Genomic DNA, 24170 nt, shown 5'->3' on the forward strand with positions numbered 1-24170 from the left:
ATATTTCAGTACAGTTGAATCTTAGCTTTATGATTATCAGCTGTATGATTTCAAAATATTTGAATGTTCCTGCAGTTGTGACCTTTTTTCTTTTGGAGTTTTTCTGAACTCAACACAGAGTCAACATTGTTATTGAGCACGCTTCTTATTCGGTTGCATGTCATTCCAAAATCCAGCTTTCTTTGATCTAAAATTAACTGATTTATGTCTGGGGTCATTGTCCAGGGGTAACTCTCCTTTATTCTGTCATGTGCTTTTGCACATACACATACCTCTGCCTACTATGACCAAACATCTCAGTCTGTGCCTCATCTGAACATATAACCTTTTTTCACAGGGAGCTAAAATGCAATTTTTAGTTGAGCTGGAACATGTTGAGTTTGGCAGCAGGGGTTGTGTGGTTCGCATTGGTTACATTACCTGTAAACAGAGACTCGACTTAAACTGTTTAACTAATTTCCTCTCACCTAAGTGTGACAGTATGTTACACACTCAGTGTAGCTTCACCTCCTATTAACCTGTGGCTGTGTTGCTTTAGCTGTTAAAGGGGGAAACTGATGACTTCTGTCAAATTTCTCTCACATCTGTATTGATATTATATTTAATATACATTATAGTTGTACATCATTGTCACTCAGCAGACCAAGATGTGATTAAAGTATAAAAAGCATAAGGTTGTTTTGTCAAAAACCTACGTTGCGTAATTAATCTCAGCTCTATTTCAGAGCATCCTTCACCAGTATTTTCTGTTATTTATCAAAACTTTAGTGGACATGCGAAGGGCATCACCAGCCAAAGGACACACGAGAAGGTTCCGAAATGCAGTGATTTATTATAAGGAAAGCTTAAGTTCACCAGCCAGTGATTCAGTGAACACGGACACAAATAAAAGTATATGCTAATTGACAGAAACCCACGGAATGTTTCCTGTTTAATAAGTGAGCGATACAAACGTGGGGATTCACTGAAATGATTAAATGGGAAACAACCAGTGTCAGTTTAAAACCGTATTGTGCGGGTGTGGAGGTCGCCGAGCGGCGCATTAAAACATGCCTTTTGTGTGTAAACGCACACACGTGCGCGATACCATTCACCGAGGTGCTGGAGACGCAAAGCCACTTCACGCGCTTTTACGCGCGGGGCGGGCCTTTCATTCATCCAAGTTGGGGGTGTCGGCCACACAATCCGACAGCCGGAGATGTTTGAGTTTCCATGCGCGGCGACCAGGGAGGTGAGGAGCAGCTCACCCCTCCTCCAGCTCCGATAACCCCGGCCCCCTCGCGGCTCCGCTCCTTAAATCACGCTTGGTCTCAAGTTTGCAGGAAGACCTGCTCGTGCAATGCGATTTATGTCCGACGGCGGACGGACGGGAAACTAGACACGAGCCGGCGGCGGTGATGGATTACTCCAAGGCGCAGACGGTGAGTGTCGACGGCTCGCGCTCGTGTTTGTTACAAAGCGAACGACGCGTGTTCCCGACGACGTTGGACGCGGCGGGGCTTCTGCGTGAAGTTGCGGCTTCGGGCGAAGGCGCAGACGTTGTAGTTCGGCGCCTCCACGCCGTGAAAGGACGCGGATTTAGCGTTTGTGACGCCGAACAAAACCGAAGCGGTCCAACAGGTCCCGTCATATTTAAGCAGCTTTTCAGAACCCGAGGCCGCAGACAATCAAGCGTGGAACATTGTGTCCTGCTACTAATTTATTCTGAAGGGAATTGACTCATTTGTTAATCATTATCCCAAACCATTAAGCTTTGTTTTAATATGTTTTCTGAGGCGAACTGTTTGGAAACTTTTATTTCGTAAAAGCGTATTTATAATTCTAAATAATTGGCTGTATCATAACCGAACCCAGCTTTACTATAATTAAGTAATTTATGTAATTTTTCTTGAAGTGGTTATTTTAACTCTGTCTTTTGCCTGTAGTCAAACATCTCTGACGAGGGCATTTCAGCTGGGTGCCCTCAGTTCAGTCCTGCTGGGGTGAAGCTGGAGGCCGTGATGGAGCAGCTGCAGAGACAACAGGAAGCCAAGCTGGAGATGAACCTGCAGGAGAAACACCTCCTTCAGGCTCAGCTGCTGTTCGCGCAGCACGCTGCTGCAGCCAGAGCCGCCGGCTCCAAGCTGGACGCTAGGCTGTTCGGCAGGGCAGATGGACCCGCGTTCCCATCCATTCCAAAGCTCCTGGGACACCATCTTGGCAGAATGGGCCCAGGCGAGGAGGACGAAGACTCGGATGACGAGGAGCAGGAGGAGATGGTGGAGAACGATGAGGTGGATGAGGAGGAGGAGGAGGAGACGGAGGAAGAAAACGGCATCCATCGGCAGCAGAAGAAGCCTGGGCTCCAGCAGGTTTCAGGTTTTCCCCTCCCTCCTTATCCATTTCAGCCACCTGGTGTGAAACAAATGTCCGAAACCTCCCCGCCAGAAATAAAACAGGAGCAGGAGGAGAGAGACCTGCTGTGTTCTGCAGGCCAACGTGCCTTCACCTCGTCCAACAGCTTTCCTGACTGGGGCTGTGATGAACCCCTAAAGCAAGTAAGTCCTCTCCAGCCGAGGCCTTTATGCTCCGATGAGTTAATTTTGAAATGCTTCCCCTTATAAAACATACAACAATTAAGTCTCCCTTGGCACATCTGTTATGGTTCCGTCTCCGCTTTCAAGGGGCCAGAACCTGAGATCCCAATAAACATCTGTGACCCTGCGCTTTAGTTTGACTTGACTCCACATGTGGAGAAAGGACCCCTTTGGCAAGCTTTAAATGTTTAACCACTGGCCAGGTCACCGAGCTTTGCTTCTGCCAGACTTCATCTCATGTCTCACACTGTTGAAAACACATTCTTGCCACCAACTGAGCTAATTGGTCTTGGCCGTGGTCCAGTCCAAGTGTTTAAAACCACAGATTCAGGCCTGACGGTGATGGCGCTGAAACGAGAGCAGAGGGCTAATGAATTAGCCTCCAGCCTGTATTTATGGACAGCGCTGGCTTCGAGGATTAACTACTGGAAAGAAACGTAGGTTCGGGTGGGGGAGATTTTCCTCATTGTATCAGTCAGGTCTCATTTAAATGCTCTCTAAGACGTTTAAAGCAGAGGATCCTTAGCCAGTATTTATGATCACGGTTCTGTGTTTCACCTCTTACAGGAAATGATCTGTCTTTTATTGTATGTGGGCTGTTTTGATTGGTTGCTGTGTGTATGTTTCCCTCAAAGGCCCCCCTTCACTACAATACATATGATTAATGAGGCCTGTGGGCACAGGGGCAGTTGGTGCCTCACAGCATACCAGCAGGCAGTGACCCATAAAGTTTACTTGCTGTAGTTTCAGCGTACAAAATGGCCTCATGGTACTTGTTATCGGGACTTTAACACACATCTTGTTCATTATTTACAGATATCTCCCATTCCCCCATGTTTCTTTTTTGCCCCTTTTGGTTTCTAGCATATCGTAAAAGCTACACACGACAATTATGGAGTTAATTCATATAAATATTTATAAATGTTCTCTGGCCTTTTCATACAATCTCAATCAGACCAGAAGATTAACTGCTGATGCAGCTGTTGCTCACTGGATGGTTTTGCATAATTTAGCTGTTGCTTGGCAACATTAAACGGGCTCTTAATTCAGCTGCACGTCGATCAATACGCTGTATGACTGCTGTAGTGAGAGTTTAAGTCCTCAGCTTTGCAGTTTTTATTAGTATCCAGTTGTCCTGTGGCTCAGTCTGTCACCATTTAAAGTACTTGATGTTCATTCTTTGGGTTTCTGTGACTCGCCAGCATCTGTGCCTGGTTGTGGCCTTGCTGTACAGGCCTCAGACGGCTGATGTGGCATAGGCAGGGCCAAAGAGCCGGTCCCAACACAGCACGACGCTGCATGAATGATATTGACATGTCGGTGACTAAGGGCCGAATAATTTGATCTGGATTGAAATCCGGTGACCCCTGCGGTTACGGGGGATAGGATTTCACTCGTGCTGTGCTGCACCGTGATACTTTCAATTAAGTCATTTATAAGAGCTAGTTCTTCGTGACTGTACATGTTTGAGTGTTTTAATGAAACATTTCAAGTCTGTTTTTATCTCAAGTGGTCGTAAACAAACTTACTTCCATAGAAGTGCTACTTTTATAGTCGACCGCATTCTCCTGCAAATCTAAAAGCCCAATAAAAACTGGGCCTTTTTTTAACAAAACAAAGGAGAGCCTTTTCCTGGCCTAAAGCTGAATGCTATCAGGATTCCCAGGGCTGGATGTGTGAAAGCTATGTGAGCAATTAACTGAAAGCTCTTTGTTAATAGATCCACAGTGGGTCTCACTCGCTAATCAATAAGCGGGGGAAGGGTTTTATTTCCATGTGATGGTGAAAAGACTGGGATGTTTATCTGCCTTCACATCAATAGGCCTTCTACAGGGAGTTGAAATCCTTTATTAGAAACTCTAAGCTGAAGCCATTAGATGTGTCAACAACTTGACCACCACACGAGCAGAGCGGATGCATTCATTTATACCAGTGCAGCAGCTAAAACAGGAATAAAAATAATCAAAACTGAACACAGGATGGATGGAGAGAAAGCAGACAGCCACGCCTCTGTAGGTATTGGTATGAGAAAACATCCTGTTTAAATTTGGGCAGGACTGTTTGGGTACAGATGGGAACGCTGTGTATTTTAAAGGCATAGATGGAGTCAGTAAAGCAGCAGGTTTTCCTCAAGTCTGTGCAAACTGATGCGTTTCGATTTTTTTAAAGGGGAATAACCCAGGAGGACACAAGCACTCCACTATTTGGATCAGTTGCAAGCGTGAGAATTGAAGCAAAATAAACAAAAGCTTGTTTTTTGTCTAAAATACTCAGTCCTTGTTTCAATATAAAACAGCATGAAGTGACTCGAAACCGGAAACCGCTGCCATGGTTTCCTACCAGTCGTTCTAATGTTCATACGCTCAAGCAATGCAGGCATGTCACCATAATAGGAACGCTGCACACACTCCCCCGAACTCACAACAAAGTGGGAGGTGATGGAGGAACAGTAAGTAAACGAAAGCAGCTCCGTTCACCAGCTCTGACATGGACTCTGCTCCTAGAGGGTTATGCAGTCTACTATTAATATAAACAATAATTCTCCTTTTATTATTGGGTCATGGTGGGTGGTGACATGTTTTGCTGGTCACACTGTCCTCATTAATGTCATGACTTACAGCAGACAAATGTGGACGACACTCTGCTAACTGATGTTTCTCTACAGAGAAGTTCAGTCTGGGCTGAGGAGAATGACGGTGGAAAGGTAAAAGGAGAAACATCCAGGGACTTTGCTAAGGTCAGCACATTTGTCTAATTTATATAAACAGACAAAAGCCATGACGGGCTAACGGTCGACCGGTTTGTTGCTGACGGTGTTGTTTTAATTTGCAGCTTTACGAACTCGATAATGATCCACAGCGGAAGGACTTTCTTGATGAACTCTTTGTATTCATGCAAAAACGAGGTGAGTTTAAAAAAACAAACAAACAAACCTTAAGGTAGCGTAATGAACCCTTTTAATGTACTTTCAATGCAACATGGTGTCACTGACATTAGTTTGGCCCAGTGAGAACAAATCTCAATTGCAGATGGACACATCACAAATCTTTACTCATGTGGGCAAAGGTCATGGCCATGAGTGTGTGTGGCACTAAGCTAACCTAATCTTATTTCTACAATTGCTTTTGAGCCTTCCTCATTAATTGGCTTCCTTCCAAATCAGGATTGGCTGGGTCAGCTGTCAGCGCGGTGACTGGCAAGCACTTCCTGCTTTAGAAATCAACCCCCTCCCCCCCGAGCGCCAATCAATGCAGCGAAACACAGCTGCTGTTACGGAATAATACCCACCCCCTTCCATGTGAAACGCCTCTCATTTAGACGCGTTCTCAGAGAATAAACATGTCAAATCCTGTTACAGAACACCAACATTTTGTCTGTGTCCTCTTACTTTTTTTATTTTATTTTTATAGGAACTCCGGTGAACCGAATCCCCATCATGGCGAAGCAGGTGCTGGACCTGTACAGGCTGTACAGACTGGTGACGGACAAGGGAGGCTTGGTGGAGGTCATTAACAAGAAGATCTGGAGGGAAATCACCAAAGGTCTCAACCTCCCCACATCCATCACCAGCGCAGCCTTTACCCTCCGCACACAGTAGGTGTCTCACAGGAAGGTCCAATGACTCCAAGCCGCACCGCCGCCCATGTGTGATGCCCCTTTCCCTCGTAGGTATATGAAGTACTTGTACCCGTTTGAGTGCGAGAAGAAGGGGCTGAGTTCTCCCGTGGAGCTGAAAGCCGCCATCGACAGTAACCGCCGAGAGGGTCGACGCGCGAGCTACACCAACAGCCTGTACCGGTACTCGCCCTCGCCCAGCGCCACCCCCCACGCGCTCCTCTCCTCCCCCACGGTGCAAACCAACCCCACCGGACATAACGGCCTCAATAAGTCTCCCAGTCCCAGCCTGAAGAGAAACATAGGTATGACCCTGTCTGTGGCATAATAATAACCCTGATTTCTAGTGTTTCTCAGCCGGGTGACTCCCAGCCTGACGTCAGCACCTCCCAGAGTCTTAACTGTGGGCAGCAGGTCAGACTGTGGGGGCTCCCGGCGTCCACTGTGTCAAAGCCGTAACCACCTTGAGACTAACTGATTAAAAAGGCTCAGGAAGGTCACATCCAACCGAAAGCCTGCAAATGCCAGACCAGATGTGTCCTCGGTTCTAGACCTTCTTAGCCGATCCCAAGAGGTTGAGCTCCTCTCCTATATCCACTAATCGCGGGTAAGGCGTGGCGATGGCCTTGCCACCGCTGCCAGGATCCAAACAGCTGGTCCCCCCTGCACCCCAGCGCTCTCTGCCGACGTATGCAACGTGCAGAAGGGGAACGCAACGTATGCAGAGGAGCTGGAGAGGTCAGGTGGTGGCTGGAAAGCTGCCAGGCCTACTGGTGAACCTGGATTGACCACCTTTAGAACAAAAGCTGGATTAAGCGTCGCGGTCGCCCCAAGGTTATCAGGGATAAACTGCATGAAAACGGGATGCACAGACGGGCCGTGAACGCTAAAGCGGCCTAAAGACGACATTTATATCGCTCAAACAGATGCTCCGTGAGAGCCTCTCGAACCAGAGCCACCTCTGGACCCTGGTGCGGAGCCACTCAGGACAGGGAGGAATGATTCTGTGTAAACACAAGGGGACGTGTCCTACAATGGGACATTTGTTGAAAACAGGATGTTGCAGGTAACTCTGTTAACATTATATTAACATACTTTTCAATCGCGCCTCCTCCGACCAGATGACATGACCATGCCGGTGTTACCCAGCCGGCTGCCCATGGCTCTGACCCTGGGGCAGCAGCAGCAGCAGCAGCAGCAGCTGGCACAAGCTGCCACATTAGAGCATCTCAAAGAGAGACTGGAGCGAGGAGCGGGCGGCGCTGCAGCCGACGGGCCGGAGAAGAAGATGGCGCGCCTGGCGGAGGAGCAGCAGCGGCTCATGCAGCAGGCCCTGCAGCAGAACCTCCTGGCCATGGCCTCCCAGTTCAACCCCATGAGCCTCAAGCTGAACAACGGGCACGGTGGGCTGCGTTGACGCTACAGGTGCCGTCCGTCGTGTCTGCGAGGAAGTGACTGTGGGTTTTTATGGTTTTCCCACAGAAAGCAAACAGGATTTGTCCCTGAGTATCTCCACCAACGGAACCGCCAGCATCAGTATATCTGTGGAGATCAACGGCACCATTTACTCTGGTAAGTGGTGGAACAGGAACAGATTTCGGGTTGAGTTTCTGACACTGAACCGCTGTGGCTGTCGTCCTGCAGGAACGCTGTTTGCCCAGAAGGCCGCCGCTCCCGTGGTGTCGCAGGCCGTGACCATGGCGGGGACGAGTGGCTTCAGCGCCCTGTCCTCACACAGTCCTACCTCCTCGTCCTCCACCTCCTCAAAGGGACCCAACTGAGACCATTCCAAGTCAAATCATTTAACTCCAGTCAGAGAAGACCTATATGGACAAATCTGCTGCAACTGACACTGTTAGCTTTTTTTCTTGGATCGGAGCGTGTAATGTGCTTTGAATCTTTTATGGAGGATGTTTTCCAAACTAACTATAACAGAGAGTCCGGCCTCAGTTTGTCTTAGTGCCTGTGTGTCGCATGTCATCACGTTCATGCTTTAGAGGCTTTAAAACATTTGTTCTTTAGTGTCTTGGAGGCAGAAACAGGCACATTGAGACCAATGCAGTTGTTTTTTTTCCGTTGTCGGTGACATTTGCTGCTGATGCAGTTTTTCTTTTCGTGATAGTAAATGTTGGCTCATAGTTAATCATTTTATGAGCGGCTTTCAGGGATTGTGTAGATCATCATTTTTTCTAGAAATGGTCTGTTTTTGCTGTTGGTTCATTTTTATTTTTTACATTTAGTGTAGTGTTTTTATTGTTTTTTTATTTAATCATCTGGCCTTAAAAACATTTAGCTTGTGTCAGCTGTGAATCAAGTAAAATGTGAGAAACAAGGTTTCTGCTTGGAGCCATATGTAGGATGGAAGTGAGACATTTACCTCGAGAGGCTTCTTGTGTCGGTAGTTGTTTCTTCTGGACTCAGGAAAGTTCTCTGGACCCATGACTGTTATACTGTATCTTACAATAATTTGCTGTGTTGTCTTTGTATAAACACAGAGAATGTAACGCTAATGACCTTATGCTTTTGACAAGAGAACACTGAAACAGTGCTACCTCACTCTTCTAGATAAATATGCAAAGCCAATGTGGAGACTTAACCATCTGCTGAAACACTGTATGTGGACAATCAGGTAGACGTATCATTGCAAACAATCATCACTGTGAACTTGACAAGTGCAAAAAAGGTTGGTGTTAAACTCTGCATCTTAGATTAATGTATTTCATGGACCATGGGGCCATGGGGAATAAAACAATCTTATGAACGGCGCTTGTGTTTTTGTTTGAACAAATCCATAATGAACGTGAAGATTTGCTGCGAGAGAATTTTGTCCAACAAGTTTCACCTCCATCTCAGACTCCAGACAACCTGTAATCAAGCCATTTGTGCGTCAACTGAATTTGTGCACTGCTCTCTGTTAGTTCAATGAAACTGTGTGATGTGAACGTGTGCAGTGAGGGACTGGTGCATCGAGGGTTAATTTCTGATTGCTGCTGTGAAACAGACCAGCGACACACTCCGCTAATGAAGAGCTCATGGGATGGAGGCTGAGGGTGGGGGAGGGACACGTTGCTGTTGCCGTGGTTATTCTGTATTGAACCCTGCTGGAACTGTGTCCGAGAAATATGCTATGTGCACACTGTAGTGACAATGCCTATATGTGCGAAAGGTGATGCGGTGACTTAAAACTCAGCTGATTCATGTTGTGGGCGAGCAGCTTAGTTACATCAGGATTCAAATCCTAATGATTTATTTTGTGTAGATTTTTCCGTCCCGCCTTGTGGATGTGACTGGTGCACATGACATTCACTATACAAGCTGGAAGAGTATTATCAGATGACATCTCCGCCCACGCCCCCCCCCCACAAGTATTAGGGAGAACTAATACCAGTCATGTCACTCTGCAGATGAGGACACTACTGACCTGGGAGGGTGCCTGGAACGTCCTGCTGCAGTGTAGATCATTTTGGAATCGGGAGCGTTTCCACCGTCCACCAGGGAAGAACCCGCAGCTCCTCCAGACTGCTCGACTACAACCTGCGGGAGGATTCCCTTCATGTTTGAGAAATCCTTTAATCCCTTTCATGGCATCTTGTGCGGCTGCCGTTGCCTGTTTGGCTGCACAGACGTGAAACTTCTGGTTCTAAATCTCCCAGATGATGTAATGGGTTACAGATGTTTTTGTGCCTTGCTTTGTCCGGAGCGATGGATTTGTGTGGTCCGTAGAAGAGAGTTCACCGGGAGATCTCCAGGGCTGAACGCCTGAATGTATTTACAGCGGATGAGCTCCAGCGCGGGAACCATTGCACGTCTGTGGATGTTGGTTTAGGAACGTGGGCGCGCCATGCCTCACCATGACGACGAGTATCCAGATCAGCCTGTGTGGCAGTCGGTGCTGCTCTTCTGCTGTAAGGGCATGATCGAGGGCATCATGGTTATACTCTTCTTCTGGCTTCTGGTGCAGGTTCTTTTCACCAAACACCTGGAAGGTATGGTTCTCATAAATAAACTAATTCATGCACATCCATAAGTACATTGTTGAGTTGTGTGCTATAAATTAAATGAGGGTGAACTGACGTTTTATTATTTTCTTGTGTCTGCAGTTCACCTCCAGGTTCTTCTTCTAGTTGGACTGATCGTCTTTTGTCTCTCCTTGATGCTGGGATGCGTCCTGTGTTGGAGGAAAAGTCAGATTTGCGCGGTGGAGAACAAACATCCCGTGACGTCAGCAGCAGCTCCTCCTGAACCTGTGACCTTCGCTCAGGACCCGCCTCCCTCGGCCACGGCGGCCAAGAGGCAGCAACAGGAGGAGGATTTAGTGGAGTATCCCTCCACATTCACCAGCCCTGGCCCTTCAGAGCTCGAATTCACCGCTCAGCCTCCCGGCGCCTCCAACCGCAGGGACCGGTCGAGGATCAGCTTCTCCCTGCGCCGCCTCAGCACGCCACCGCTCACGTCGCCTCTCTACAAACCAATAGGTGCCGGCCACGCCTCCCGGCTCGCGCTTCCCACACTGGGACTGTTCTCCAAGACGCGCGCGGCCCTGCAGAGGCGCTGCACCATCGCTGGCGACAGAGCGTCCTGCAACGAACACAGCCGCCTCACGGCCGTGTCTGCCTCCATGTCGGAGGAGCCAGTTCCACTGACTCCCCTGACGTACGGCTCCGGCGCCGGCTGCAGGCGGGCGCCGCCACCAAAGCCTTGCCTCCATCTCATTATGGGCTTCGCTCCAGAGCAGCAGGTCCTGACAGTGACTGTGCTCAGCGTGAGCGGGACCCCTCACACGCTGGAGGACCTGTGGGTGCTGGGCAGCCTGCCCCCGCTGCACCCCCGCCCCACTCAGGCCTGTGCTCGGGGGGACCCCGGCCGCGAGGCCGGCAGCCTGGGGCTGGCGCTGAAGGTGAGCTCTGTGGAGGAGCTCCAGAGGTGCACGCTCAAAATAGCCGTGCACGCCCGCGAGCCAAACGGCCCCGGAGGCGCTGCACTGGGGGAAGCGGAGGCCGACTGCGGAGGAAGAGACTGGCTCGCGGAGCGTTGCTTTCACGTCCTGCAGGAGCTCAGCACGAACACAGGGGCGCCAAGAAAGGTGGGTTTCACATCATGTTTGCGAGCACTCGACTACGTTTTAGGACGGGGATGATATGGCTGGATAATCATAGACGCGTGAGAACCGTTCGGACTGATCCTTCCCTCAGAGAGCCTGGGTTATGATGGATGTGAGGCCACAGAGTTGTAAGCTGTGCCCAGCCGTCCACAGGGTTATAGTATGAGGCTGTCAGCAGCTGAATTTAAAGCAAACGTCATGTTTAAGACTTCATGGGAGGTGATGATCGATAATCTGCTTGCTCCATTTTCCTCTCCGTTCTCTGAACCTTCGCCCTTCGACTGCAGGGTCCGGTCCCAGACGACGGGGGCCGTCGCTGTCCTCCACAGATCCTCGTTTTGCTTCACTATCAGGCTCTGGCTCGCCGCATAAAGGCCGCCATCATCAGAGTCGCTAACTTGGACGAGCTGGTCCACGCGTCAGCAGGAGCAGGTGAAACCAAAGCTGATCCGTCCAAATGTTTAGCAGGAGCGCTGTAGAAACGCGGGCTTTATGTAAGCGGCCACACACAGCTAGCTTCTCTCTTTCAGGGGCTGCGGTGAAGTAATTCTCTATGGTCGCTTTTAATGTTTAGGGGATTAAATGATGTCTTGCGGGACACGAATGCAGCAGGAGATCATCCCTTTTTTTAAATGACATTGTAGTTTAATCCTTTACTATTCGCAGTCCTCAGGAAAATGTTGCAATTTCCTCTGGATCTCTGAGCTGACGGATCTAATCTTGGCTTGCATTAGCTTGTCTGGGCATTATTCTTTGTTGCAGACAGCCCATTAGATTTCATGGTGTCTGTTTCATGTTCAGTATATCACATACGATCTCTTTGTTTTATATCAGGTTGCGTGAGTGTTTAAACATATTCGCAGTCATAGATGAGGCCGGATTGTGTCTGCAGGGAGATTATTATTACGGGTTCTAATTGTAGGTTTTGTTGTACAGATTACAACGTGGTGATCAATCTGCACCATGATGGAGCTGTGATCAGCCGCAGACAAACTAAAGGAGGATCCAGTGCCGTGTTGAATACTTCTTTCCTGTTTGACGTGCCTGAGGGAAACATCAGTCAGCTGCAGCTCATGATGGAATTTATAGTTGTGCAGGTAAAGAGAGGCTCACAATTGAAGGAGAGAGCACGAAGTCAAACGCAAAGAGCTCATTGTTGACTCTCCCTTTGTGCATCAGGACATTTGCAGAGATCAGGTTCTCGGTCGAGTCGTGGTCGGAGCAGAAGCTGCAGATGCGGGTCGCGCTCACTGGAGGGACACGTGCAGTCTGCAGGGGGAGCAGGTGCGATGGCACACGCTTCAGCCAGAACCACAGCAGAGTTCTGACTCCTACGCTGGAAACGCCGTGTGAACGGGTTGAACGCAAGTGATGCTGATGTGACTTATTGAGTTTACTGACACCTCTCTAAGCAATAAAGTTATAAAGCATGGCCTTTATGTCACTTTGTCAACCTGTGAGTAAAGTACTGTAAATGCACAATGTAGAACAGTGAGGGGTCAGAGCCATGTTACACGCTCTAAGGGGATGTCACAGAGTCTTAATTAAATTAAATGCAAATGAAGAGTTTCTCATTTGGTCTTTGTGACTAAAATACCCTTTATTTGATATATCACAGATTTGTCGTCATTTATTCTGATGTACCATGTGATACACAGGGATGTAAAGGACCTGTATGCAATGTAAAAACCATATGAAATTCTCTCACGTCGTAAAATAAACACACTTTTGCTTCTGTAAGCTTGTTGAACTTTATTGGCAATAATAAAATGCTGCTGTTGGACTTTTAATCACTCTTAAACTGCGCTATAAAACATACAATGCTCGCATCACACCAAGAAGGTGTCACACCACACTGCAGCCGTGCAATACAACGGTCCAGTTCCAGTCCAGTGCAGGAGGCTTCATTTGTCGTCATCGCCATCGGGGCTGCAGGCCTCGACACGTTGGGCCAGAAACACTCCATCAGGACAGAGGAAGCGAGGCTCCCACTGCAGGTCCAACTCATCTGAGCCCAGGTCAGCATTACTAGACTGAGACGCTCGTTCTCCAGTGGCGTCTAGATGCTGGATCCGCTGCTTGAACCTTGAATCTTTAGGAACAGAATACAACGGAATCATAAAACACAAGTGATATGTCAGACTGTTGAATCTATAAATGTTCTACACATGCAGCAGCTGGAACGCAAAGGTATAAAGAATGACTAATTCAAACCAGGAACTTAACCAGCCGTGATGAATAATGTTAATGAACTAGATTTTGGTGCGACATATTTGCAGGATGAGTTCCTGTTTGAGTGGAGGCAGAAATGCTGTAGCTTAACAACACACAGGACAACTACACTACACAGCTTCATGCACGTCACCTTGTGGCCGATTCCCACTGTTTGCCGTCAAAGTGCCGTGTGCTGCTCTCACAGCTGACGTCTGGTGGAGAAGAGAGTCGATTCAGACCTTTACCCTCCTCATCCTGTGCACCTACATCGTACGTGGAGTTCCCCCATTGAATTCTACCAAATCCATATCTAGTTCCGAACGTGCCAGACTCACACTTGTCTTTTTAAATGTAACATCCAGATTTATTGACTGCGCGTCTCTGTGTGGCTGAGACAGATGTTTACCAGTAGTTTACAGAATGTGGGAGATTATGGCGGCTGCCGTGGTTATATGGAGCCGGGCCGGCTGCCATGTGCTCTGTGCCCTTTGACGACAGCACAAGCCGGGATTAGCACATACGTGTTTATATGTAATTAATGAATGTGGCTGTCGCTATTAATGTCATGATATAATCTGTGGGATGTGATTATGACATTAATGATATTAGTTTGCGTTTGCAGATATATCGTTTATAAAATATCTGGCATGCGGTCAAATATAGATGGTGCTTTGAGTGGGGTCTTGGCTGGAGGCTTTACGTCGATGCTTTAATCATTAGGCTGATGCTCTGGCAGAACGTATGGACTCGCTGAGCGCATGGCGTGTAAGCACTGCCTGCTGGAGGTCAGTCCTCATGGGCCTTAACTTGATGACATTTCACACTACGTGATTTAAGTATTTACAACCTCGGGTCTCTGGTTGTGGAGGCTTTCCTCTGCTCCCGGCTCTTCCTCCTCTGCTCCCGGCTCTTCCTCCTCCGCTCCCGGCTCTTCCTCCTCTGCTCCCGGCTCTTCCTCCTCCGCTCCCGGCTCTTCCTCCTCCGCTCCCGGCTCTTCCTCCTCTGCTCCCGGCTCTTCCTCCTCTGCTCCCGGCTCTTCCTCCTCTGCTCCCGGCTCTTCCTCCTCTGCTCCCGGCTCTTCCTCCTCCGCTCCCGGCTCTTCCTCCTCTGCTCCCGGCAGCTCATCGCTCTCCTCGTCCTCCTCGTACACAGGCATCAGACCAGAGCTCAGCTGCCAGCTCCACCTGTCCACAGGAGTCTGAATAAAGAGCAGATGCATGTTAATATTGATGTAGCTGCTAAAGTCTGTATCAGTGGATTTTGCTCTGGAGGAGAGGAGCTTACTCTCACGGCTTTAGGTGTGTAGGTTTGGTCTTGATGTGAGAAAGAGTCAGTCTGAGTTGCTGCTGCTGCTGCCGCATTGTCGATCTTTCCTGCTTTTTTTTCTTCTCGTTCTTTAAACAGATTCTTTAACTAAGAATATAAGTTTGGACAGTTTAACTACCAGTTGCTATGACAGCATGATGATGATGATGATGATGATAAATGTGCTGTGCAGAATTACCTGCTCGTTGATCATCCTCCTCTGCTGGTCAGTTTCAAGACCTGCAGGACATGAAGGTTTTTCTTTACTGCCTTCGAGAGATTGTTTTTCAGCTTTGATCTGTGGATAAAGAATCTATCACTTAAAGTAATAATTCGTCTTAGATTTCATCTTCACAGGTGCTGTCTTTTTAATCTTTACCTGGTAAATCTGTTGAAGGGTCTGAAGCCTTTGGACCGCCAGCATTTTTTCCTGCTGCAGCTGGCTCATCCTCCTCCTGCTCTCTGAAAGCATGCAGTATGTCGGGACAGACAGTGAGGACCGCTCATATGTTACCAACACGAGCCTTTGCCAGACGACGCTCGTACCTTCTAGCTGGGCCTTCAGCGAGTCCGTGGTCCAAACATCATCATGAAGCTCTTTAGAGGTCTTTTCCCCGACCTTTAATGAGAAATGTCATTAGTTGCTCCCTCACCACAGCTGCTGCTCCACAGGTGGTTAAAACCGCAGACGTACCTGGAGCTCCAAAGCACAGATCCTGATTCGAGCCTCGTTTTTTTCCGTCTCTCTCAGCGTTTCTAAACTCATCAATGCTTCTGTCCTAAAACAATACCGATTGAAAGATTCAAATGTCTCATAATCACTTTCCAGTTTTAAAGCAATGTATTAGTTTATAAATAAAACATACTTTTCCTTCAGCAGTTTCTCTTTTTCTGCAAGTTCCACCTTTAACCATTGGAGCTCAGGGTTTTCCATGAACACCTGTTAATCACACAGGAGGAGAGTTAACGTTCTACAACTTACTGTCACATGTTGAGTGTTCATTGTCACCTGAGTGTATTTGTTGTGGCTGCTCTGGTGATCTGGTGGTGACTCCCATGACAAAGAGGATTCTGATAAGCTGATGAGTGGACAGAGACACAGATAACAGAATTTCATTTTGAGCATTTGCTGATGAAGCATTTTGAAAATGAAAATCTCATCACAACCCACTCACTCCGTCTGTGTGTTCTTGTCCTGAGCCTCACCAGCTGCAAACATTACATTGGTTTGACTCGTGTGAAGAATAAAATTATATAAAATATCATCTGGGGCACAGAATTTTATTAATCTACGGTAGCCGAGCGGATCTGCAGACAGAATTGAATGCACGGTTACCTTTATACTTATGAAATGAGTGCAGCGGGGTCTGACTCCGGCTTCTGTCCAGCTCCAGTTGCTGTTTGTGTGCCTCAAGCTCAGCCGTCAGCAACAAATCAGACTCCTTCCGCATAAAAAGCATTTAGTCTCATCACCCACGTGGACTGACTTGAATGCATGCAACAGACATCTAGTCGAACCAACACAGATGTTCCTACGTCATTCCTGCAGTTGCTCCCTTCGAGGGTCTGCAGGGCTGAAGCCGCTTGCTGCCATTTCTCTGTCCAATGCGAAGCCACAGCTTTTAGTTCCTCCACGGTTTGGACTCTCACTGCATCATTTTTAAGTTTCGCCTCCAAACACAAACACTGATCCTGCAGTTTCTGTTTTTCCATTCGCAAGACGTCCAAAGATTCCCTGCACAAATAATTTGAACATTTAAAGAGAGCTATTACTACATTTAACTAGGTGCATAGAGCATGTGTTGGTATTGTCTCACCTGAGCTGGCAGCACCTCTCTTTCATCTCATGCTCACTTTCACTCATTTTGCTCATCAGTTCCTCTTTTTCTTGGATCAGCTGAGACTTTTCTGCCTCCAGGTCTCTGATCCGTGTGGACTTCTTGACATTTTCAGCTGTTCGCTCCTGGAGCTGACTCTGTAATATCGCCAGCTTCTTCTGGATGATTCCAAGTTCATGTGACAGCTTTTCATTTACCTTGTGTAAAAACAAAAGCATGATCATTTGATGTAGAAATTATGTTAGATCTATTTTAAGCTTTCAGCCTTTCTTCCAACCTCTTTGTCATTATGAGACCCGTTACTGTGGACCTCTGCTTTCTCTGATCCTGTCTCTTTTTCCTACACATGGCACACGCAGAGAAACTAAATAATACTTCTAAAACATAAAATATAATTACTTCATAAAATTATATGAATATGATACTTGGGTCAGGTTGTGTTTGTCAGACAGAGCCGCCGTTAGTTGGGTCTTCAGGTCTTTTACTTTATCTTCCAGCTTCAGCACCTGAGTTGACAAGACAGCTTTCTCCTGGAAGACAAGTTTTAAAGAGTGACTGCTACAAATTCTATCATGTTGGGAATGTGAACATTGAATGAGTAACCGACCAGGCATGCTTGACTAATCTTATTGTTAGCATCAGTCAGCCGCTCTTGTGCCTCAAAGTGATTCTGTACGGCGTGGCTGAGCCTCTGCTTCAGCTCCTCGATTTGATTCAACAGCATTCTCTGTGTCTGGAGGTAAAAACACCAGCACAATTTCCTGACGTGTCATTTTACATTTGATTAAACACTTGAGTCATTTTAAAACTAACCTCTGCAGACCCCTGGTTTTGCTCTTTGTCTTGTTTTCTTGCCCTTATTTCAGCGTCTATGGCAGCCTTTTGCTTCTCCTTAAAAATATGCATGTAAAACCATGTAATGAAGAAACTACAGAGAACAATAAGCCAATTAAATCACAGCTCCATTGTTGTGATTCATGAAGCACAGACCTGTCTGTTGGAGTCGTCATGACTTCTGCTGACTCCAGGACTCTTTTCGGACGCGTGGCCGCCACCGCCTCTGTCCAAACTCAGCCTCATCTGCATCATGTCCTTCTCCAACCTTAGGACCCTTGGGAGGAAACATAACGTGAGAAATGTCAGCATTTTCAGCAGCCATACCAATTTTTCTTTCTCTGTGTTTTGCTGCACTTACTTTTCCCGGAGCTCGCTGCACTTTTGGTTCTTTTCAAACTGGGATAAATTAGCAGCCTCCGTCTCCTGCTCAAGACTGCTCAGTGCTTCTGACAGCTGAGTTACACATCAGTGCAAGTTAATAATAATTGCATAGGCAAGTGGCAGGAAAATGGGCAAGTCAAAGTAATAGGAATTATTTCGTACACCGTTTACTCTCGACAGCTCCCTTACCCTGTGCGTCATTTCAGACACCTGTGCAGAAGGCATGTGGTAGCTCAGCTGTGCATCTCTGGTCCTCAGACATTCCAGCTGTGTGTCCAAATGCTCACGGGCATCCTGCAGCCACTGCACCACTTCTGATTGTCTATATTGACCTTCACCTCGGGAACCTCTAAATTCAGACCCCAGAGATGAATGAAAGCTCTCAGGCTCCAGATGGGACAACGACTGCCATCGCCTTAAACCTGGATCATCCTGTCTGAACCCGCCAGAGCTGCCAGATGTGCTAAAACACAGAGTTTAACCACAACATATTACACCTCATATATACCTATGACTTGAAGGTAAAGTAATGTTGCTGTCTCTCAAACGTTGTGTAGGAGTTTATTTAACCTTGTGTTGACTGTGGACAGAAAGCCATTCCCAGAGACAGAGGCCATACCGCACCATGCTGATCTCTACGAAAATGACATTACACATCAGCTGATTTGTTCTGCCTTAACAATGAAAAAACATCTAGATCTTACCTGGGCTGTAAGACGGTATTTGCTGTCCCACATGTTGCAGTCTGTGAAAGAAGAAGGTCTCCTGTCAACATCCAGTGTCTTGCTTGATCTAGGCTATTGCTTCCCTTTGTATGGGAGAGGCTACATTCCTCAGATGGATTTTCACATAGAGGTGTGTGTATATTTTTAGCTCATGTCTTCATATATTCCAGTAGTTGCTTAATGATAAATTGCTAGTTTTAACACCTAGCAGGTTGTGTATGTCCACTCCAGAATTATGTTATTTCTATATTTATATATTATACCCCCTCCTCCTGAATTGACCTTACTTCTACCGTACCTTGCTGCGGAACCCTTCTGCTGTCCAGGGTCCACCTGTGCACGCAGCTTTGATTCCCAGCTATTCATTGTATAGCACTTGAACTAAGTAGCCATGGTTACGTGTGTGTACAGGACCCAGCAGGGTAGGCGTGTCATGTGCTAACACTACTGGGATAGTCTCCAAATGATCTCATTCACTGCTGGCTGTCTGTAATCATTCACTTAGACATCTCTTGATAAAGTAATAATAACAGTGAATGTGTTGTGATTTGTGGGTGGGGAGAGAAAGAGTTAGAAAGAAAAAAGGCTTAATGGCTTTGTTTTAAGAAAAGGCAATTTTCTATTACCACTAAAATAAGGCTTAAAGCACAAACAAGCAGATGAGGAATTTTCAATATCCCGTCTATAGTAAATGCGCTAATACGCTCCAGATCTGTGTGAAATGTTGCATCCTACTGACTAAATCCCAAATTGTGTCAAGCCATTATTCAGAAGCATTGCTCTCCCTGTCAGACTTTTTGACATCCAGGTTGACAAAAGCATTCCGTTGTACGTTTCCATTGTTATTTATAAATGAATATACATATTACTAGTACTTTATTAGTAGTTTATTTACCTTCCAGTAGTACTAGTACATATATGTACTTTTTTCTGCTGGTAACTAGTAAACAAAGAAAAATAAAACTTTTGCTTATAACGTTTTATGTATTGTTAGAGTTTTGTAAATTTGTTTTTCTCTTAATCCTCATCCACAAGCTCTTATTTTGAAAGATGCTGCTTACCGGAACCGGAAGTCTTATGCACGGGAGCAGCGGCAGGTTTCACGGCCGTTCAAGAATCTGTGAAGCTTCTTGAAGTAACACTTGTTGTCTAATCGACCCTTCGCCTTGTGGTTTATTCATACGTGTAGTTTAAGAAGGTGTGTTTTGATGTATTTCTGAAAGGTGCAAGTATTTGATGTTAAGATTTAAATAAAAACGACGCTTGTTAAAAATGCTAACGCTATCGAGCAAGACAACAGGCCATTCAGTTAGCATCAGTGTTAGCTAGCCTTGGCGTTCATCACTCACGTTATCTGTTGTCCTGCTCTCAGAAAGTTTGTAAATGTAATTCAAAACACTTTTAGCTAAAACTAAAAACACACTCATAACTAACGCTAACGGAAAACGTGCGCTTTGTGCAGACATGGCAGCGGATTGGTTGGGTAGTTTGGTGTCGATAAACTGTGGGCCAACACTGGGAGTCTATCAAGGAGAGGTGTCATCTGTGGACCAGTCAAGCCAGACCATCTCATTGAGACAGCCTTTCCATAATGGAGTCAAGTGCCCCGTTCCCGAGGTGACGTTCAGGTAAAGCGCGCCAATAAATAGTTTCCTCCCCTATAGAAATCCAGCTAATACACAGAAAAGTTTGTTTCCGGCTCTAAGAGTAGTTTAACTGTTTTCTACAGTGCTATTGATATAAAGGACTTAAAGATTTTAGAGATCAGAAACGGCACTGGTAGGACCAGCTCTTCTGCCACTGCGAAGGTGACCAGTGCTCCAGTTGCAGTCCCAAAAGGTGACCAAAGATATGTAGAGAGGATAAACTCCCCCCAGCACTGCTCTAAAAGTTATGGAGAGCGTCATCTGGACGTACCTGGCCAGCCTAAAGGCTTTCGCCGAAGACATAACTCCTGTGAGTGCCGTGTTTTACAGCTCACCAAGAATAAGACAATGAATACAGATTCACATCGAGTGGTGACTTACTGTGTTTTTGTGGTCCCATCAGGGTCATCTAGCAGTCGAGGGCCAAACCCAGTGACACCCAAAAAGAATGGCGTAAAGAATGGTCAAATGAAGCACAGAGACGATGAGTGCTTTGGGGACGGTGTGGATGACGGCCTCGACAAGGACTTTGATTTTGAAGGCAATTTGGCACTTTTTGACAAAGCAGCAGTTTTCTCAGAGATTGATATATCCGAGCGGCGCAACGGTGCGAGGTCACGTGGGACACCACAGGAGCAGACTCCCTCACGGTACCGTCATGATGAAAACATACTGGAGGCTAAACCAATTGTGTACAGACAGATAACTGTACCCCAGCCCGGAGCTAAAGAATACTGCACTGGTAGGTAGAGAAACTAATGTTAACTAACTGTTAAATGAATCATCCATCGTTCCCACAGATCATTGTTTTAATAAACTGTAAACTCGAAGCCCCAAAATTGAAACATTATCATATTTTCAAACTAAATAATTGACTCTTTTTTTCAAATCCCTTTTTTTCCTTTCATGCAGATTCTGGGCTTGTTGTACCTAGTATATCTTATGAGTTACACAAGCGCCTGCTGTCAGTCGCTGAGCGTCATGGTCTCTCACTGGAGCGAAGACTTGAAATGACTGGAGTATGCGCCAGTCAGATGGCACTTACATTGCTAGGTGGCCCCAACAGGTAGGCATATTCTGACGGTTTAGTCATCATGTCAAGTATACCTAAACATTTCAACTAAAGTAACCAATATTGAATTAAAAATGCATTAATATTATTTAACTGCATTATTTGCAGCCAAACTTAATTACAGTGCGTATTACTTCATAATCTGTGGCTAAGCAATTGTTACAGTAACATATTGGATGTATAGAGTCTTGTAATATTTTTCTTTCTTTTTTTCTTCAATTTTCCCTCCAGATTCACCCCCAAAAATTTACACCAGCGTCCCACAGTGGCATTGCTGTGTGGCCCTCATGTTCAGGGGGCACAAGGCATTAGCTGTGGTCGTCATCTAGCCAATCATGAAGTGGAAGTCATTCTGTTTTTGCCAAATTTTGTCAAGATGCTTGACTCTGTCACCAGTGAGCTCACACTGTTCAACAAGACTGGAGGCAAACAGGTGTCCAGTATCAAAGGTAAGAATGTTTTACCAATTTTTATTTAGTTTGAGTTTCTCTGTTCTCTATATTTAAGCAATTCATTAGGTTTGCCCGTCTGTTTTCCTTCTTGAATTCACAGACCTTCCAGACACCCCAGTGGATCTAATTATTAACTGTCTAGACTGCCACGAGAACACATTCCTGATGGATCAGCCTTGGTACCAAGCGGCCGCAGACTGGGCCAACCAGAACCGAGCTCCAGTGCTCAGCTTAGACCCTCCTTCCAGTGGACAGGGTCAGGCCGTTGAAGCCAAGTGGTCACTCTCTCTCTGTCTCCCACTTGCTTTGGGTGAGGGGGCTGGCAGGGTTTACCTGTGTGACATAGGTATCCCCCGCCAGGTGTTTCAGGAAGTGGGAATGAAGTACCACTCTCCTTTTGGATGCAAATTTGTTATCCCCCTGCACTCTGCGTAAATGGATGAATGTCCAGCATCACGTCATTCTTTAAAATTTGAGTTTTTGTGCCTTATTTCTCTAAGGCTTCATGTATTTTTTGTTTTCTTTAATTTCTAACTCAGTATCATGAGTTAGGACTTTTCTCTCACACTGAAGGACCAGTGTTTGTTATGCTGATTTTGCATGGTGAATATGGATGAAGAAGGCGAGAGCATTTACTTTTGGCTTAGATAAATGGATGTAATGGCCACTACATGTACAGTGGATGTAATGGCCATTTAACTTTTATGTAGGTTCATTATATTTACATGATAAGACACATTTACAGCTAAGGTTAATAATAGTATCACATAGTGTTCAGTTATAAACTGAATATGACAATCTTTGACTTAAAAGGAAACAAATGTTAAGCCAGCCATGTGGCAAATAAGAAAAGAAATCAACCATATAGTTCATGCAAATACAGTTTTATAGCAATAATTTAGACCACACAGCGGAAACCTCTTTACAGACGCCCCACTGTACTTTCCAGCACTAAGGAAATGGCTGATGTTTTATTTGTGTAGAAATTTAAACTACTTTAAATTTGTCATTTAAATGAGTAGTGGTGTATATTTGAACCAAACCACACTCAGGCAGCTAAGGGAGAGAATCAAGCTATCAGCAGCTTTTTGTGTTAAAGCTAAAGGACATCACCAGTGACATTTCCAACTTAATCGAAGTCATGCTTATTAAATATTTCTTTTGAATGTATTTCAATGCACATGACATTGATGCTGTTTTTACTATTATTGGTTTTCCTTTATGGCTGTTCCTTAACATGTGAATCTCAGTTTGTGGAAGAATTGTGTGGTGATGCAGCAGCTTATTGGCTGGTTGATCTTATAGCCTGCTCTGCATTACATTAGCAGGATTTACTAAACATGCCTTGTTGTAAATGTGTTTCAGTTTGTTAAACATTAGCTTAAATAGACTAAAAATCACTGGTATGTTCCTTTTAACTTTCAAATAAAGGGACCACCTGAATTTTAATTTCCAGGAAGGTTTACAATAAAAGTTGTTTTGTGAAATACTAAGTAACATTTAATAGTGAGGATGTACCATCCTGTCATTTAGTTTGACCTGTTGAAATGTTTGAGACAGCTGCCAGCATTTTTACTTACTGCCAAATCAACAAGGCCACTTTATTTTAAAGATGGGTGCATCCAGAGCAGGGGCAAGTCTTCACCTGCCATAAACCGTTTGCTTAATACTTTGGTCCTGTCATATTGAGGAATCTGGTCTCTCACTCGCTGGAGGAGTCGCTACTCTTTGGTACTTTGTGTACATGGTGTTTGGTGTGGCCTTAAGTCCACATGTGAACTTCTCTCAGGAAAACCCAGCGCCCATGTTTGTAGTGTTTTCGATTCAGTGAAATTTCCTTCAGTGCACAACTTTTGTTTCACAAATTCTTCTGAGCTGATTTGTTGAGACACGCCTGGCTCAGTGTTACTGAGTGAGTGGAGGGTTTTTTCTGTCCGCCAGGGGGCGACAGAACCACACTGTTGTTGCTTTCATTATTCTGCTGGAACGGCAGAATAATGTTTCTGTTAGGATAAGTGTTACTTCTCTGCGACCTGTGAACTGTCGGTAGCTTGCGTCAAAGCAGCCTTTACTCTCTGATGCTCTGTAAACGTGCTCGTATTTTCCGCATTGTTTGGATGTGTGATACATTCAGGAGCAGTTTGCAATGCAGCTAAACCGCATTAAATAGTCAGTGGGATGTTTTGTCTGGACAGTATCAGCTCACCGTCGTGAATACTGTGCAGTCCTGCTGTGAAACAATAAAACACATTTCCCGCTTAGTTTCTTTGAGTTGTGACTCTTTTGTAAACAGTTTATTGATGGCTGAATTCTCCAGCTCGTCTCAAGTGGAAGCGGTGCCGAGCTATTTTTAGCCGGACACGGCCTCCGAAGTGCGCATGCGCGCCGCCAAATCAAGGTGGGGCAAA

General features: G+C 46.0%; 4 protein-coding genes across 4 annotated transcripts; 3 read left to right on the top strand and 1 right to left on the bottom strand.

Moving 5' to 3' along the window:
- The first annotated feature begins 1088 nt into the window (after positions 1-1088).
- LOC114857202 (AT-rich interactive domain-containing protein 3B-like) lies at positions 1089-8952 on the top strand. Its single transcript, XM_029153443.3, has 9 exons — positions 1089-1421; positions 1926-2537; positions 5242-5313; positions 5409-5481; positions 5987-6170; positions 6246-6496; positions 7313-7594; positions 7674-7763; positions 7836-8952. The coding sequence occupies exons 1-9, from the start codon at positions 1398-1400 to the stop codon at positions 7970-7972; spliced, it is 1725 nt and encodes a 574-aa protein (XP_029009276.1). The 5' UTR covers positions 1089-1397; the 3' UTR covers positions 7973-8952.
- Positions 8953-9091: 139 nt separating this feature from the next.
- On the top strand, positions 9092-12931 carry syt18b (synaptotagmin XVIIIb). The gene is made up of 5 exons (XM_029153444.3): positions 9092-10177; positions 10292-11274; positions 11580-11724; positions 12229-12389; positions 12472-12931. Exons 1-5 carry the CDS (start codon positions 10033-10035, stop codon positions 12643-12645), a joined length of 1608 nt encoding a protein of 535 aa, XP_029009277.1. The 5' UTR covers positions 9092-10032; the 3' UTR covers positions 12646-12931.
- Positions 12932-13179: 248 nt separating this feature from the next.
- LOC121202299 (centrosome-associated protein CEP250) lies at positions 13180-18938 on the bottom strand. The gene is made up of 24 exons (XM_055509836.1): positions 18891-18938; positions 18572-18612; positions 18438-18502; positions 18057-18330; positions 17845-17939; positions 17640-17760; positions 17463-17540; positions 17257-17382; positions 17075-17179; positions 16927-16989; positions 16629-16846; positions 16348-16546; positions 16148-16253; positions 15987-16020; positions 15821-15890; positions 15678-15751; positions 15506-15590; positions 15358-15430; positions 15191-15273; positions 15011-15109; positions 14791-14919; positions 14354-14704; positions 13658-13718; positions 13180-13384 (listed from the first exon to the last, which is right to left on the bottom strand). Exons 2-24 carry the CDS (start codon positions 18602-18604, stop codon positions 13197-13199), a joined length of 2730 nt encoding a protein of 909 aa, XP_055365811.1. The 5' UTR covers positions 18605-18612; positions 18891-18938; the 3' UTR covers positions 13180-13196.
- Positions 18939-19649: 711 nt separating this feature from the next.
- Positions 19650-24023, top strand: edc3 (enhancer of mRNA decapping 3 homolog (S. cerevisiae)). Its single transcript, XM_029154579.2, has 7 exons — positions 19650-19790; positions 20055-20220; positions 20322-20548; positions 20642-20980; positions 21151-21304; positions 21542-21759; positions 21863-24023. The coding sequence occupies exons 2-7, from the start codon at positions 20057-20059 to the stop codon at positions 22195-22197; spliced, it is 1437 nt and encodes a 478-aa protein (XP_029010412.1). The 5' UTR covers positions 19650-19790; positions 20055-20056; the 3' UTR covers positions 22198-24023.
- The last annotated feature ends 147 nt before the right edge of the window (positions 24024-24170 follow it).

The sequence above is a fragment of the Betta splendens genome, chromosome 6 (assembly GCF_900634795.4).
Source record: "Betta splendens chromosome 6, fBetSpl5.4, whole genome shotgun sequence".
In the NCBI taxonomy this organism is placed as follows: Eukaryota; Metazoa; Chordata; class Actinopteri; order Anabantiformes; family Osphronemidae; genus Betta; species Betta splendens.

Bases quoted from the DNA above. Each gene is read 5' to 3' on its own strand.
- edc3 (XM_029154579.2), top strand. From the start codon at position 20,057: ATGGCAGCGGATTGGTTGGGTAGTTTGGTGTCGATAAACTGTGGGCCA. The intron at 20,221-20,321 runs GTAAAGCGCGCC...TGTTTTCTACAG, and splicing joins GTTCCCGAGGTGACGTTCAG to TGCTATTGATATAAAGGACT. The intron at 21,305-21,541 runs GTAGGCATATTC...TTTTCCCTCCAG, and splicing joins TTGCTAGGTGGCCCCAACAG to ATTCACCCCCAAAAATTTAC.
- LOC121202299 (XM_055509836.1), bottom strand. From the start codon at position 18,604: ATGTGGGACAGCAAATACCGTCTTACAGCCCAG. The intron at 17,180-17,256 runs GTCGGTTACTCA...CTTGTCTTCCAG, and splicing joins AGATTAGTCAAGCATGCCTG to GAGAAAGCTGTCTTGTCAAC. The intron at 16,021-16,147 runs GTAACCGTGCAT...TAATGTTTGCAG, and splicing joins CTCATTTCATAAGTATAAAG to CTGGTGAGGCTCAGGACAAG.
- LOC114857202 (XM_029153443.3), top strand. From the start codon at position 1,398: ATGGATTACTCCAAGGCGCAGACG. The intron at 5,482-5,986 runs GTGAGTTTAAAA...TTATTTTTATAG, and splicing joins TGTATTCATGCAAAAACGAG to GAACTCCGGTGAACCGAATC. The intron at 6,497-7,312 runs GTATGACCCTGT...TCCTCCGACCAG, and splicing joins CAGCCTGAAGAGAAACATAG to ATGACATGACCATGCCGGTG.
- syt18b (XM_029153444.3), top strand. From the start codon at position 10,033: ATGCCTCACCATGACGACGAGTATCCAGATCAGCCTGTGTGGCAGTCG. The intron at 11,275-11,579 runs GTGGGTTTCACA...CTTCGACTGCAG, and splicing joins ACACAGGGGCGCCAAGAAAG to GGTCCGGTCCCAGACGACGG. The intron at 12,390-12,471 runs GTAAAGAGAGGC...TTTGTGCATCAG, and splicing joins TGGAATTTATAGTTGTGCAG to GACATTTGCAGAGATCAGGT.